Raw genomic sequence first — 13,936 nt, 5'->3', positions numbered from 1 at the left:
AAGACCTCTATGATTTGTCCCCTGTGTAAGTTCCTGTTGTTGCTGTAACAATTTACCAAAAACTTGGAGGTTTAAAACAATACTTTTTTCTCTGAATGGTTCTGGAGAGTGAAAGTCTGAAATCAGTTTTATTGGGCTAAAGTCAAGGTGTCAGCAGGGCTGGTTTCTTCAGGAGGATCTGGCAGAGAATCTGTTCCCTTGCCTTCCACTTCTAGAGGTCACTTATATTCTTCGGCTCATATCCCTTCTTCCATCCTCAAAGCTCTCATCGTAGCATCTTGCTTCCATTGTCACACTGCCTTCTACTTTTTCTGTCATCAAGTCTCCCTCTTAAGGACAGTTGTAATTACATTTAAGGTATACTTGGATAAGGATAATCTCCCCATCTCAGGGTTCCTAATCATATCTCCAAAGTCACTTTTCCCATATAAGTTAACATTCACAGGTTCTGAGGATTAGGACTTGGGTATTTTTGGGAGCCTACCACATCTCCTTCCTTGCTCTTCAAGTTTATTTCTTGCCAAATTCCTGATAGCATTTTACGATCCAGCTTATGCCAAATTATTTCTAGTTCCTTAAAGTTCCATACTGTTTCGTTTCTCATCTTGGTGCCTTTTATGCATTTTTTTTTTTTTTTTAACCAGTTGAGTCAATTGTCTTGTATGGTTGCTGTTCATGGTACTACATAACAATTACAGTAGTAACATCAAAGATCATTGATCACAGATTACCATAATAGATATAACAAAAAAGTTTGCAAGACATGACATATGAGACATGAAATGAGGACATGCAATTGGAAAAATGACATTGATAGGCTTGCTTAATGCAGGGTTGCTGCAAACCTTCAATTTGTAAAAATCACAGTATCTGTAAAATGCAATAAAGCAGGGCATAATAACATGAGGTATATCTGTAACTGAATTTCTTATTATAGGTATATTTAGACTTTTTTTCTTGGCTGGGCACAGTAGCCCACGCCTGCAATCCCATCCCTTTGGGAGGCCGAGGTGGGTGGATCACCCGAGGTCAGGAGTTCCAGACGAGCCTGGCCAACATGGTGAAAGCCCATCTCTATTGAAAATACAACAATTATGCTTTTTTCCCTCTATTAGAAACACTGTCTCCCTGACAAACACTGTTTCATTTTTTTAAGGATCAGCTAATATGCTGCCCACTCTACAAAACTATTTCTCAATTTCTTCTCAGGTGCAAGTGACCATCTTTCCCCTTCTTTACCTTGCATAGGTTCTTTGCAATCTATAAAATTTTATTCCATTTACTTGTATATATTTTTCCTGCCTCAACTACACAAGCTCCTGGAAGGTTCGGATGTGATAGACGCTCAATAATGAGTTAATAAAAATCCAACCTACCTGTAAAAAGATATCCTTCATCCATCACCACATTCACATTAACTCTCCCCTCATCTGTAAGACAAGACAGAAGCGTATGCATAAAGACAATAATAGAATAGAAGAAATATGTAACAGTCATACATTGGCCAGGTGTACCTGTAATTCCAGCACTATGAGAGGCCAAGGTGGATGAATCATTTGAGGTCAGGAGTTCAAGACCAGCCTGGCCAATATGGTGAAACCCCATCTCTACTAAAAATACAAAAATTTTTATATTTGTATAAAATATAAAGGAGGCTGAGCAGGAGAATTGCTTGAACCCAGGAGATGGAGGCTACAGTGAGCCACGATCATGCCATTGCACTCCAGCCGGGGGAGCAGAGTGAGACTCTGTCTCAAAAAAAAAAAAAAAAAAAAAAAGTCATACATTGAAGGAAAACACAAAATTCAGCAAATTTATATGATTTATTCTAGAATTTCATCCTTTTATTTTGATACTTATTTATTCATTTTGTGTCAGGGTCTCACTCTGTCTCCCAGGCTGGAGTGCAGTGGTGTGATCTTGGCTCACTGCAACCTCCGCCTCCCGGGTTCAAGTGATTCTCTTGCCTCAGCCTCACAAGTAACTGGGATTACAGGTACATGCCATCATGCCCAGCTATTTTTATATTTTTGGTAGAGATGGGGTTTCACCATGTTGGCCAGGCTGGTCTCCAACTCCTGACCTCAAGTGATCCACCTGCCTTGGCCTCCCAAAGTGCTGGGATTACATGTATGAGGCACCGCGCCCAGCCTAGAATTTTATCCTTTTAAAATTCCAAATGGAAAATGTGGAAAGAAAAAGCTCTGATTATAAAAAGGATGCTTACTTCACACTTCTAATATCACTTTTATTTTATTAAGATAGTTAACTTCATGTAGTAGAATGCTGGGCTGACACACTGAAGAAGTATCTGGAATAACTCTAATTTATTCATTATAACACTGTCAAGCAACTTTAAAAGGGAAACTGCACCAGTAGGGAAGATTTGACTTGGAGCATTAATAGTCCATATATCTGCAAAAAATCCCTCCCATAAACCAAAAACAATGCATTTATTTCTTTCTTTCCTTATCTCTCTCTTTCTCTCTCTCTCTCTCTTTTTTTCTTTCTTTTTTTGAGATGGAGTCTTGCTCTATTACCCAGGCTAGAGTGCAGATATTAGCTCACTGCAACCTCTACCTCCTGGGTTCAGGAGATTCTCCTGCCTCAGCCTCCCGAGTAGCTGGGATTACAGGCACCTGCCATTGCGCCTGGCTAATTTTTGTGTTTTTAGTAGAAAGAGGGATTCACCGTGTTAGCCAGGCTGGTCTCGATCTACTGACCTCGTGATACACCTGCCTCGGTCTCCCAAAGTGCTGGGATTACAGGCGTGAGCCACCGTGCCCGGCCACCAATGCCTCCCTTTCTCTTTTCCCTTCCTTTTCCCCTCCCTTCCCTTCCCTTCCCTTCTCCTTTCCATCCCCCTCCCTTCCCCTTTCCCTTCCCCTTTCCCTTTCCCTTTCCTTTCATTTCCTTTCCTTTCCTTTCCTTGTTTTTACTGATCACTCTGTTAGGGAGGCTGGAGTGTGCCCAGGCGCCATTTCGACTCACTGCAAGCTCCGCCTCCGGGGTTCACGCCATTCTCCTGCCTCAGCTTCTGCAGTAGCTGGGACTACAGGTGCCTGCCACCACACCCGGCTTAATTTTTTGTATTTTTAGTAGAGACAGGGTTTCACCGTGTTAGCCAGGATGGTCTCGACCTAATGACCTCGTGATCCGCCCGCCTCGTTCTTCCAAAGTGCTGGGATTACAGGCGTGAGCCGGCCACACCGATGCCTACTTCTATACTCAATCCACACTTAGCTTAGGCTTTCTGTCCTTCTTCTACTACTCACTTCAATATCAATAAAATAATTTTTAGATCAATCTAACTGAACTTTAACAATATCTTTTAAATTTTGTTTTTAAACTTTATTTTGTATTTTTCTTTTTAAAACTTGTATAAATTTAAGGGGTACAATATTGTTATATGGATATATTGCCTTTTAAAGTGGGTCTTTAAAGACCCTTATAGGCCAGGCGCGATGGCTCACGCCTATAATCCCAGCACTTTCAGAGGTTTAGGCGGGTGGATCACCTGAGGTCAGGAGTTTGAGACCAGCCTGGTCAACATGGTGAAACCCTGTCTTTACTAAAAATACTAAAATTAGCTGGGTGAGGTGGCAGGCGCTGGTAGTCCCAGCTACTTGGGAGGCTGAGGCAGGAGAATCACTTGAACCTGGGAGGCAGAGGTTGCGGTGAGCCAATATCACGCCATTGCACTCCAGCCTGGGCAACACAAGTAAAACTCCGTCTAAAAAAAAAGGGGTCTTCAAGATGGTCAGTGCCTTGGAGAAAGACATCTTATCCATTCTCATGTATTTTATTTTATTTATTTATTTTTGAGACAGAATCTGGCTCTGTCGCCCAGGCTGGAGGTCAGTGGCACAATCTCAGCTCGCCACAACCTCTGCCTCTTGAGGTTCAAGTGATTCTCCTGCCTCAGCTTCCTGAGGAGCTGGGACTGCAGGCACACACCACCATGCCTGGCTAATTTTTCATCCTAATGTGTTTTAATTATTCCCACAGAAGACTTATGAATAGCCTGAATGCTATTTATAAGAATATTTCTAATGCTGTTTCCTAAGAGCTCATTGACTTGAAAAGTAGTACTCAGGGAGATGGTTGACATTTCTACAACCAAAATCATCACGGCATTCCAGCAAAGTTTCAAGATACCTGGATAATGAATAAGAAAAAGTGTCTACATCATTTTATAAGTAGATAAAAATACTGGGAAATAATGTATTTCTAATAATAAAAAAAAATCCAATGGAAAATTCACTTTCTTCTGACCAGAGCAGGGCATAAATGGGTGGCATTGTGTTGAGATGAATGTATATTGATTTTTATTATTGCTACTAATAAAGCTAATTTTAAATGTTTACTATGTGCTAAGGCCTATATTAAGAATTTGCAACAATTATGAAAGGTAGATAATTATTTTCTTTTTGACAGAAGGGAACTAAGATTCAGAGTGGTTAATTTGACCAATCTTGCACAGCCAAGAGTTGTCAGAGCTGAGATTCAAATCCCTGTCTGGCTAATTCCAATTCCAACTTCATTCCACAATGCCATATAATCAGTGGAACCAGTGGGATGAATCCCAGGTTTTTGCTATTTTTCCCTAGAGGGTTATTATTTTGGAAAATTTTCTTTTTGGATACTTGTAGGTCTCATTATTATGAGGCCATGCTAATGTACGGTAGATGTGATTGATGTTAAGGGGAATTATTACTATTCCCCATCTTAAACTTGTCATTTTTGGTAGGTCAGAATTTACTGTAGATAAATTCTTCTTTTCTGTCTTTCTCTTACTACTATTTTCCTCCTTATTTTATTTGTTTACTTGCAGACTTTCCCTCTCAGACATTTTCTCCATTTATTTATTTTTTGGCTTTTCCTTTTGGTCTACTAATAATATCGTCAGTGCTCTGACACATTGCTGAAGTTTTGCTAAATTTGTGGACTGCTAACTTCCTCATCAAAGATAAATAAGATGAATTATTAGAGTATTCCTTTCCAACCATCTCTTAATTCATATTTCTAAGTCAATGTCTTACAAGTATCTCAAACTCTACCTGTCCAAAACTGAAACTACTCTCCTGACATTTTAACCTGAATCTCTTCCGGAATTGGCTTATGACTGATGGCTTACTCATTAGGATATCCCTTCCTAAAATTCTTCAACTTTTTCATACCTCACATGTAATCAGTCACCATGCTCTATTCACTTTAAATTTTTATTAGTTTTAATAAATACATTTAAATTCTAAAATCTTTCGCAAATCACTCTGTTATCCATCACTAAATTCATTTCCCTTGCCTAGGCTCTCACTGTCTCTTGTTGGATCATGGAAGTATCTCTCAAGTTCCAGTCTTTACTTCCAGTAATGCTGTCTACATTGCCATCAGCACTGATTTTGCAAGAGAGAAATACTCTAGATATGCCACTACTTACAGTATGAAGGCTAAAATTGAAGGTAGAAATAGACAATTCAAGTGTAATATTTGGAAACTTCAGTACCCCACTCTAAATAATGGATAGAACAACCAAACAGGAAAATAAGTAGGTTAAAGAAGACTTGAAGAATATTATCAACCATGGAACATTCACCAGGCTAGACCATATGCTAGGCCATAAAACAAGTCTCATTCAGTTTAAAAGAACTGAAATCAAGAAAGTACGTTTTCTGACCACAAAGGAATTAATTCTAAGTCAACAGCAGAAGGAGATTTGGGAACTCCATAAACATTTAGAAATTAAACAACACATTTCTAAATAACCCATGGATCAAGAAGAAATTACCTGGGAAATTAGAAAGTATTTTAAACTGAATGAAAATGAAAACACAAATATGAAAAATTTCAAAATGCAGCTAAAGCAGTGCTTAGAGGAAAATTTACACCTGCAATCACCTGTATTAGAAATGAAGAAAGGGTTGGGCATGGTACCTCACACCTGTAATCCCAGCACTTTGGGAGGCTGAGGTGGGTGGATCACCTGAGGTCAGGAGTTCGAGACCAGCCTGACCAACATGGTGAAACCCCTTCTCTACTAAAAATACAAAAATTAGCCAGGCATGGTGGTGCATGCCTGTAGTCCCAACTACTCAGGAGGCTGAGGCATGAGAATCGCTTGTACCTGGGAGGCGGAGGCTGCAGTGAGCCAAGATTGTGCCATTGCACTCCACCCTGGGCAACAAGAGCAAAACTCTGTCAAAAAAAAAAAAAAAAAAGAAGAAGAAGAAGGAGAAGAAGAAAGGAGAAGGAGAAGGAGAAAAAGAATAAGAAGAAAGAAAAAGAAAGAAAGAAAGAAAGAAAGAAAGAAAGAAAGAAAGAAAGAAAGAAAGAAAGAAAGAAGGATTTTAAATTAAGAATCTAAATTTTCACCATAAGAAGAGCAAACTAAACCTAAGGTAAGCTGAGAGAAGAAAATAATGAGGATTAGAGCTGAAATCAATAAAATGGAAAACAGAAAATTGATAGGAAAAATTGATGTTGGTTTTTTGAAAAGATCAACAAAATTGGCAAATCTTTAGCTAGTTTGACTAAATAAAAAAGATACAGATTGGCCGGGCACGGTGGCTCAAGCCTGTAATCCCAGCACTTTGGGAGGCCGAGACGGGCGGATCATGAGGTCAGGAGATTGAGACCATCCTGGCTAACATGGTGAAACCCCGTCTCTACTAAAAAATATAAAAAAACTAGCCGGGCGAGGTGGCAGGCACCTGTAGTCCCAGCTACTCGGGAGGCTGAGGCAGGAGAATGGCGTAAACCCAGGAGGCGGAGCTTGCAGTGAGCCGAGATCCACTCCAGCCTGGGCAACAGAGCGAGACTCCGTCTCAAAAAAACAAACAAACAAACAAACAAACAAACAAACAAACAAAAAACAGATCAAAATCATGAGAGGACATCATTACTGACTTCATAGAAATTAAAAAGGAATATAAAGAAATACTATGAACACCTTCATGCCAACAAATCAGGCAACTTAGATGAAATGGACAAATTTCTAGAAAGACACAGATTACTGAAAGGCTCAAAAGGATGATGAAAGCTAAACTACATAGCTTTCCAGTCTTGGCAATCTGCCTTTCCAGCCTTTTTTTTCCTGCCATGTTGTAACATGAAGTCACATTCTACCCGCAAGGAAATTCTTGCTGCAATCCTAACAATTCTGTGGCTTCGCATGCATTTACGCTTTTGTATGCATTATTTTCCTATCTGGAATGCCTTCACCTGGGAGAATTTCCACACGTCTTCTGACAAGCCTTTCTCTGATTCCCTTCCTGGAAAACTTAGCTCTTTCCTCCTTTAGGATCTCACTGAACATATTTTTATATATTCACAACCACATTGCATTATGATGTATTGTTTGCATATAAGATGTATTACTAGACTATGAACTCCTAGAGGTCAGAGATTCTGTCATCTTCATTTTTGTATTCCTAATAGTATATATATATTAGATGCTCAATAAAGTCTACTGCATGAATTGATTAATTCTTGAGGACTGGACTCTTACCTTTTTATGTATCTATTTATTTATGCATTTATTTATTTACTTTGGAGACAGGGTCTCACTCTGTTGCTCAGGCTGGAGGGCAGTTCTTTTTATTTTTTAATGCTTCTGCACAACTCTAAATATACTATCAGAAGTTCTCATATATGATCCAAAGTTTTGCTTAAAGAGCAGCTCACCATCAATGGGCAGGTTGTTTTTCAGATCTTGGTATTCCTCTTCCTCAAGCTCAAAGCCCATATGTTCCATGAAAGGTTCTAGTTTATCAACACTAAGCTTCACTCCTTAGAAAAAAGAGGACAGGAATGAGAAATGCAAACAATAATGATAAAGTGAAAAATACTAGGCATGTCCATGAGTTAATAGAGGGTAAACAATCAAAGAAACAATAAAGTTGTTTATATGAAAATAATTGCCATGTGAATCCCAAAAATGGGAATGCTCTTCCATTTTTGTCTAGAGGATCTGACTATAGCTTTCATGGGACATTTATAAGGAAAAAACTGAAGAACTAGGCAAGTCTGATGAAATGTGGCAAGAAGCTGCCTTTATAATTCTATTTGTAAAACAGATTTTAAATGCAGTGATAGAATAAAAAATCACTTCCCCAAAGGCACTATGTCCAAAGTAGTAAATTATGAGACAAAAACAATAAACAGGCTAATTGCCAAACTTGTCATCACCCCAAATATATGTGGTTTTAAAAAAGTAAACGCAATCAGTTTTACCTGATTTCTCACTTACCTCTGAGAGACCTTATACTATCCAGCAACTTATGCTTATACAACTTTCCAGCAGCTGTAAGATATTAAAGCACAGTATAGCAACCGATAGGGAGGCTTGACAAAATATTTAAAAAACCAGCAATTTCAGAAGAACAACTCTTATAATTTTACTCAAATCTTTTCGTGTTTGTGTTTATACCCGAAATAAGAATTAGACCAACAGGAGAGAGCTCTTAAGATAATAAATCTACCTACTTTTTCTTTTTTGACACCAAAACAATTAGTGGTACCTTGCCATGCCTTTCTTATGTCTCTCTTTTTTTCTTCTGATTTCTCCTTTTCTACTCCTCTGCTTAAGATCATGCATATTGGTGTTCCCAAGTATAATGTTAGATATAGTTAGATTTAGCTCAAGCGATTCTTGAGCAAAAAACCTGATGATTATGACAAGATTTCTTTGAATGTTAGCATTGAGCATTTCTATATATTTTTCACATGACATCAAATGGATGCTTTGCTTTGTATTTTCATTGACAAGCCCATGACAATAAATTCTTCTTCAAGGTAATCAGTGAGACGTTGTCTGCTGCCATGACAGGTTTCATATTTACAGAAATTCATCTAATCCCACATAGGTGGTGAAGTAGCATGGATTTCTGGCTTTCTCTCCACAAATCAACCCTGGAGCAACTGAAGTTTGAGCAGAAATTTGGATTGTAGGAACCAAGTGAAAAGCCGTAACAAAATTCTTGGGAAATGAAAAGCTGTATGTGTGTGTGTGTGTGTGTGTGTGTGTGTGTGTGTGTGTGTTTACAGCCTAGGGTAGAGGGCTAGCAGTGGCAGTTAAAGCACCAATTAGGGAAACTTTTCTTTTTAAAAGATTTTTGCCTTTGCCTTTATGTACCACGAATCTAAGATTATCATTGCCTACTCCTTCATTATAGAAAGCAGCAACAAAAGGCTAGACCAATGGTCAGGTATCTGGAAGGTAACATCAGGGCACCACATAAACCCTTCAGGAGTGAAGGACTAATGTAAACAAGAGAAGACTGAGAAGCTGCCCTCTGGTATTTTATCCTCCTGTAACTTTTATGGTTGGTGGATTGCCTTCTTTCAGTTCTACGTTTCTCTGTGGTTAAAGGTGAAATTGACTGTTACTGTTTGCTGATAATATGATCATTTATCTTGAAAACCCTAAAGACTCTTCTAGAAAGCTCCTAGAACTGATAAAAGAATTCAGCAAAGTTTCTGGATACAAGATTAATGTACACAAATTAGTAGCTCTTCTATACACCAACAGCAACCAAGCGGAGAATCAAATCAAGAGCTCAACCCCTTTCACAACAGCTGTAAAATAAATAAATAAATAAAATACTTAGGAATATACCTAACCAAGGAGGTGAAAGATCTCTACAAGAAAAATTACAAAACACTGCTGAAAGAAATCACAGATGACACAAACAAATGGAAACACATCCCATGCTCACAGATCGGTAGAATCAATATTGTGAAAATGACCATACTGCCAAAAGCAATATACAAATTCAGTGCAGTTCCCATCAAAATACCACCATCATTCATCACAGAATTAGAAAAAACATCCTAAAATTCATATGGAACCAAAAAAGAGCCCATATAGCCAAAGCAAGACTAAGCAAAAATAACAAATCTGGAGCCATCCACACTACCTGATTTCAAACTATACTATAAGTCCATAGTCACCAAAACAGCATGGTACTAGTATAAAAATAGGCATGTAGACCAATGGAACAGAATAGAGTACTCAGAAATAAACCCAAACACTTACAGCCAACTAATCTTCCACAAAGCAAACAAAAACATAAAGTGGGGGAGGAAAAAAAAAACACCCTTTCCTTTTTTTTTTTTTTTTTAAAGATTCTATCCAGTTTATTCTCTCTCAATTTTAGAAAAACAGCTTTTACACTTTCCCTCAAATACTGAGCTATATAAAATCATTGTTCAATTTAACTTTAATTCTAACAATGACAACTTAAGGTACTGTGTTTGATGCAGTAAACCAAACAGAGTCTTAAAATATAAAAATTCTTGACAATTGAGTAGGAATGACACAATTTTTGTTTTTTCATTTAACATTTCAACCTAACCATGGAGATGTGGAGGATTTATGTCCTTTCGCTTTTGATTTTGTGTATTTTCTGCAATTGCTTTAATCAACAGAAAACTACAGAAGTGACTCTGTACCTGTTTCTGTGCCTAGGCCTTATGAAACTGATAGTTTCCACTACCTGTCTCTTAGAACAATTGCTTTTGAAAACCAGCCACCATGCTATGAGGAAGATGAAGCAATCCCATGGAGAAGCCCACATAGAGAAGAACTGGAGGTCCCAGATTGAAGTCCTGCTGAGTTCCCAGACAACAGTCAGTACCAATTTGCCTTTTAAGAGAGTGAGCTATCATGTAAATAACTTCTCTGGATCCAGAAAAACCTAGTTCTTGACCTACAAAATCATGAGCAAAATAAAATTGCTCTTTTAAGACAACACACAGAGTGGGGGAAAATCTTCACAATCTACGCATCTGATAAAGGGCTAATATTCAGAATCTACAATGAACTCAAATCAGGAAGAAGAAAAACAGTCACATCAAAAAGTGGGCTAAGGACACAAATAGACAATTCTTAAAAGAAGATATACATATGGCCAACAAACATACGAAAAAAGCTCAACATCACTAATGATCAGGGAAATGCAAATCAAAACCACAATACGATACCACTTTACTCCTGCAAGAATGGCTATAAGAAAAAAATCCAAAACAGTAGATGTTGGCATGGATGCGGTAAACAGGGAACACTTCTCCACTGCTGGTGGGAATGTAAACTATTACAACTACTATGGAAAATGGTGTGGAGGTTCCTTAAAGAACTAAAAGTAGAACTACTATTTGATCTAGCAGTCCCACTACTGGGTATCAACCCAGAGGAAAAGAAGTCATTATATGAAAAAGATACCTGCACACACGTTTATGACAGCACAGCTCGCAATTGCAAAAAAGTGGAAACAATCCAAATGCCCATCAATCAACAAGTGGTTACAGAAACTGTGGTATATTTATATGATGGAATACTATTCAGCCATAAAAAGGAATGAATTAATGGCATTTGCAGCAACCTGGATGAGATCGGAGACTATTATTCTAAGCGAAGTACCTCAGGAATGGAAAACCAAACATCATATGTTCTCACTGATATGTGGGAACTAAGCTATGAGGACACAAAGCCATAAAAATGATACAACGCAATTTAGGACTTGGGGGGAAGGGTGGAAAGGGGATGAGAGATAGCAGACTACAAATAGCGTGCAGTGTATACTTCCCCGGGTGATGGGTGCACCAAAATCTCACAAATCACCACTAATGATCTTACTCATGTAACCAAATACCACCTGTACCCCATAACTTATGGGGAAAAAAAGGTGAAATTGACCAGAGGAGAGTGTCAGCTCAAGAAAATGATTAAAAAGTCCTGGGTCTCTCTGCCTTGGGACTTGTCTTCTTCTTTGATTAAATTGAGTCAAATTAATGAAGTATTTCTTCACATATTGTGAATATCACTGTGTACTCTGTACTATCTCAACATGAAGTTATACATGGTTCCTCAAACATGCCTTGGTTGGGTATGCCTCTGTGCCTTTGTTATGTTTTTATTAATATTATAGCACTTACTAAAGTGCATGGAATTTTTTTGGCATGTGCTGTCTATCTATACATTGAATTCTTTTAGGACCTGGACATTGTCTTTTTTATTCTTTATGACTCAGAGCCAGATATAATGTCTAGTACCTAATGGCAGCACATTGACTTTTAGTAAATGGATGAATAAATACCTCATCGTAAATTAAATGCTTACCATCAAGTGGCAAACTTTTCATCAATACCGAGTTTTCCTTTAGTTGGAGTCTTAACCCTATGTTTTTCAGAATATTTTCCAGGTCTTCATAGTCAATTTCTTCCCCTTAAAAAAGAAAATAATAAAAAAAAATCAAATTTCAATAGTAATTATAAAATCAATTATGTCTGTGTAGCATTATCCACAAATACAGGATAAAAAGCAACAGAAACATCAGTGTTGTCTAATTACACAGAACTAGAAGGGAGATTTCAGAAATGAAACATCTTTCTGGTAGAATAAAGCTCTTCGATGTTGGGAGCAAGAAACAAACACAGCACACAGATAGTTCACAAAATGATGTGGCATGAATAATTCTGCCAGCATGTAATATTTGCTCTATTGTTTCATTTGTGTCTGAATCATGAATTTATTCTTAGTAGTCATATTACCTGTATGTTAATTTGCATTGCTATTTTGCTATCAAAACAGTAGAGAATGAAATTATATTATTGAAAAACTCCAAAGAATATAGGACATATTATTTAGGCATTACACCGTGGCCTTTTAAGTAAGATGTAGATAACAACTGATTATAATAATTAATAACATTTAGTTTATAAAGCATGTCTCTTTAGTTGTATATAAATTGCCAATAAAAACAGATACAATGTCAGGATTAATATGATATGGACAAGATAACATAAAATACTTTCAAAATAATTTCTTTTGTTAAACATTTAGATGATTTTTATTGTCTTATCATCATTTCTTCTGACTCACCTAAAATTTCATCTACTTCATTCAGAAGTAAATCCAGTTTAACTCTTCTCTCATCTATAAGACAAGATACAATTTTGATATGGTCCTGCTATAGACTGACTGAATTATGTCCCCCATATAATGAATGATTCATATAATGAAGCCCTAACCCCCAACGTGACTGTATTTGGAGATAGGGTCTTTAGAAGGTAATTAAGATTAAAAAAAGTTGTAAGGGTTGGTCTCTGATCCAATATGATGGTGGCCTTACAAAATGAGGAAGAAAGAGATCTCTTTCACCCTCTCTCCATCATGTAAGGACACAGCAAGAAGGCAGCCATTTATAAGCCAGAAAGGCAGCCCTCCCAGAAACCAAATTGGCCAGCCCCTTGATCTTGGAATTCCCATCTCCAGAACTGTGGGAAAATAAATTTCTGTTGCTTAAGCCACCCAATCTATAGTATTTTATTATGGAAGCTCAAGCATACTAATATAGGTCCCAATTACATAAAATTCTTAAACTGTGAAGTAAAGTGTTAAGGATCTGACAGTTGCCTAGAATTTTTTCTAATTATATATATATATTTAGAAAAAAGTGTGTGTATGTGTGTGTGTATATATATAAGTATACATATATACTTTTTATGTATAAAAGAATATATATACATATACTTTTATACATATAAAACTACATATATACACACATATATATACTTTCTCTGTGTGTCTGTGTGTATGTGTGTATATATATATATATATATATATATATATATATATATATATGCATATACACTTCCTTTTTAGAAACAAGGTCTTACTCTCTTGTCCAGGCTGGAGTACAGTGGCATGATCATGACTCACTGCAGCCTCAACCTTCAGGGTTCAAGTGATCTTCCCATCTCAGTCTCCTGAGTGATTTGGACTACAGGCATGTACCACCACGCCTGGCAAAGTTTTTACAATTTTTTTTTTTTTTTTTACAGATAGGGTCTCCCTGTGCTGCCCAGGCTGGTCTCGAACTCCTGGGCTCAGGTGATCCTCCTGCCTTAGCCTCCCAAAGTGCTGAGGTTACAGGTA

General features: G+C 37.5%; 1 protein-coding gene across 1 annotated transcript in view; it reads right to left on the bottom strand.

Annotated features, from left to right (window-relative positions):
- The window catches only part of EFCAB3 (EF-hand calcium binding domain 3), a 152,902-nt gene that overhangs the window by 114,418 nt on the left and 24,548 nt on the right, over positions 1 to 13,936 (bottom strand). Inside the window, exons 15-19 of the mRNA XM_023192335.1 lie at positions 12,881 to 12,934; positions 12,119 to 12,223; positions 8,249 to 8,302; positions 7,684 to 7,788; positions 1,377 to 1,430 (exon numbers count right to left, since the gene is read on the bottom strand). Of these exons, the coding sequence (XP_023048103.1) occupies positions 1,377 to 1,430; positions 7,684 to 7,788; positions 8,249 to 8,302; positions 12,119 to 12,223; positions 12,881 to 12,934 (372 nt within the window). The remainder of the gene's footprint in view (positions 1 to 1,376; positions 1,431 to 7,683; positions 7,789 to 8,248; positions 8,303 to 12,118; positions 12,224 to 12,880; positions 12,935 to 13,936) is intronic.

The sequence above is a fragment of the Piliocolobus tephrosceles genome, chromosome 16, assembly GCF_002776525.5.
Source record: "Piliocolobus tephrosceles isolate RC106 chromosome 16, ASM277652v3, whole genome shotgun sequence".
NCBI lineage: Eukaryota > Metazoa > Chordata > Mammalia > Primates > Cercopithecidae > Piliocolobus > Piliocolobus tephrosceles.
This window is presented reverse-complemented; position numbering and strand designations above follow the sequence as displayed.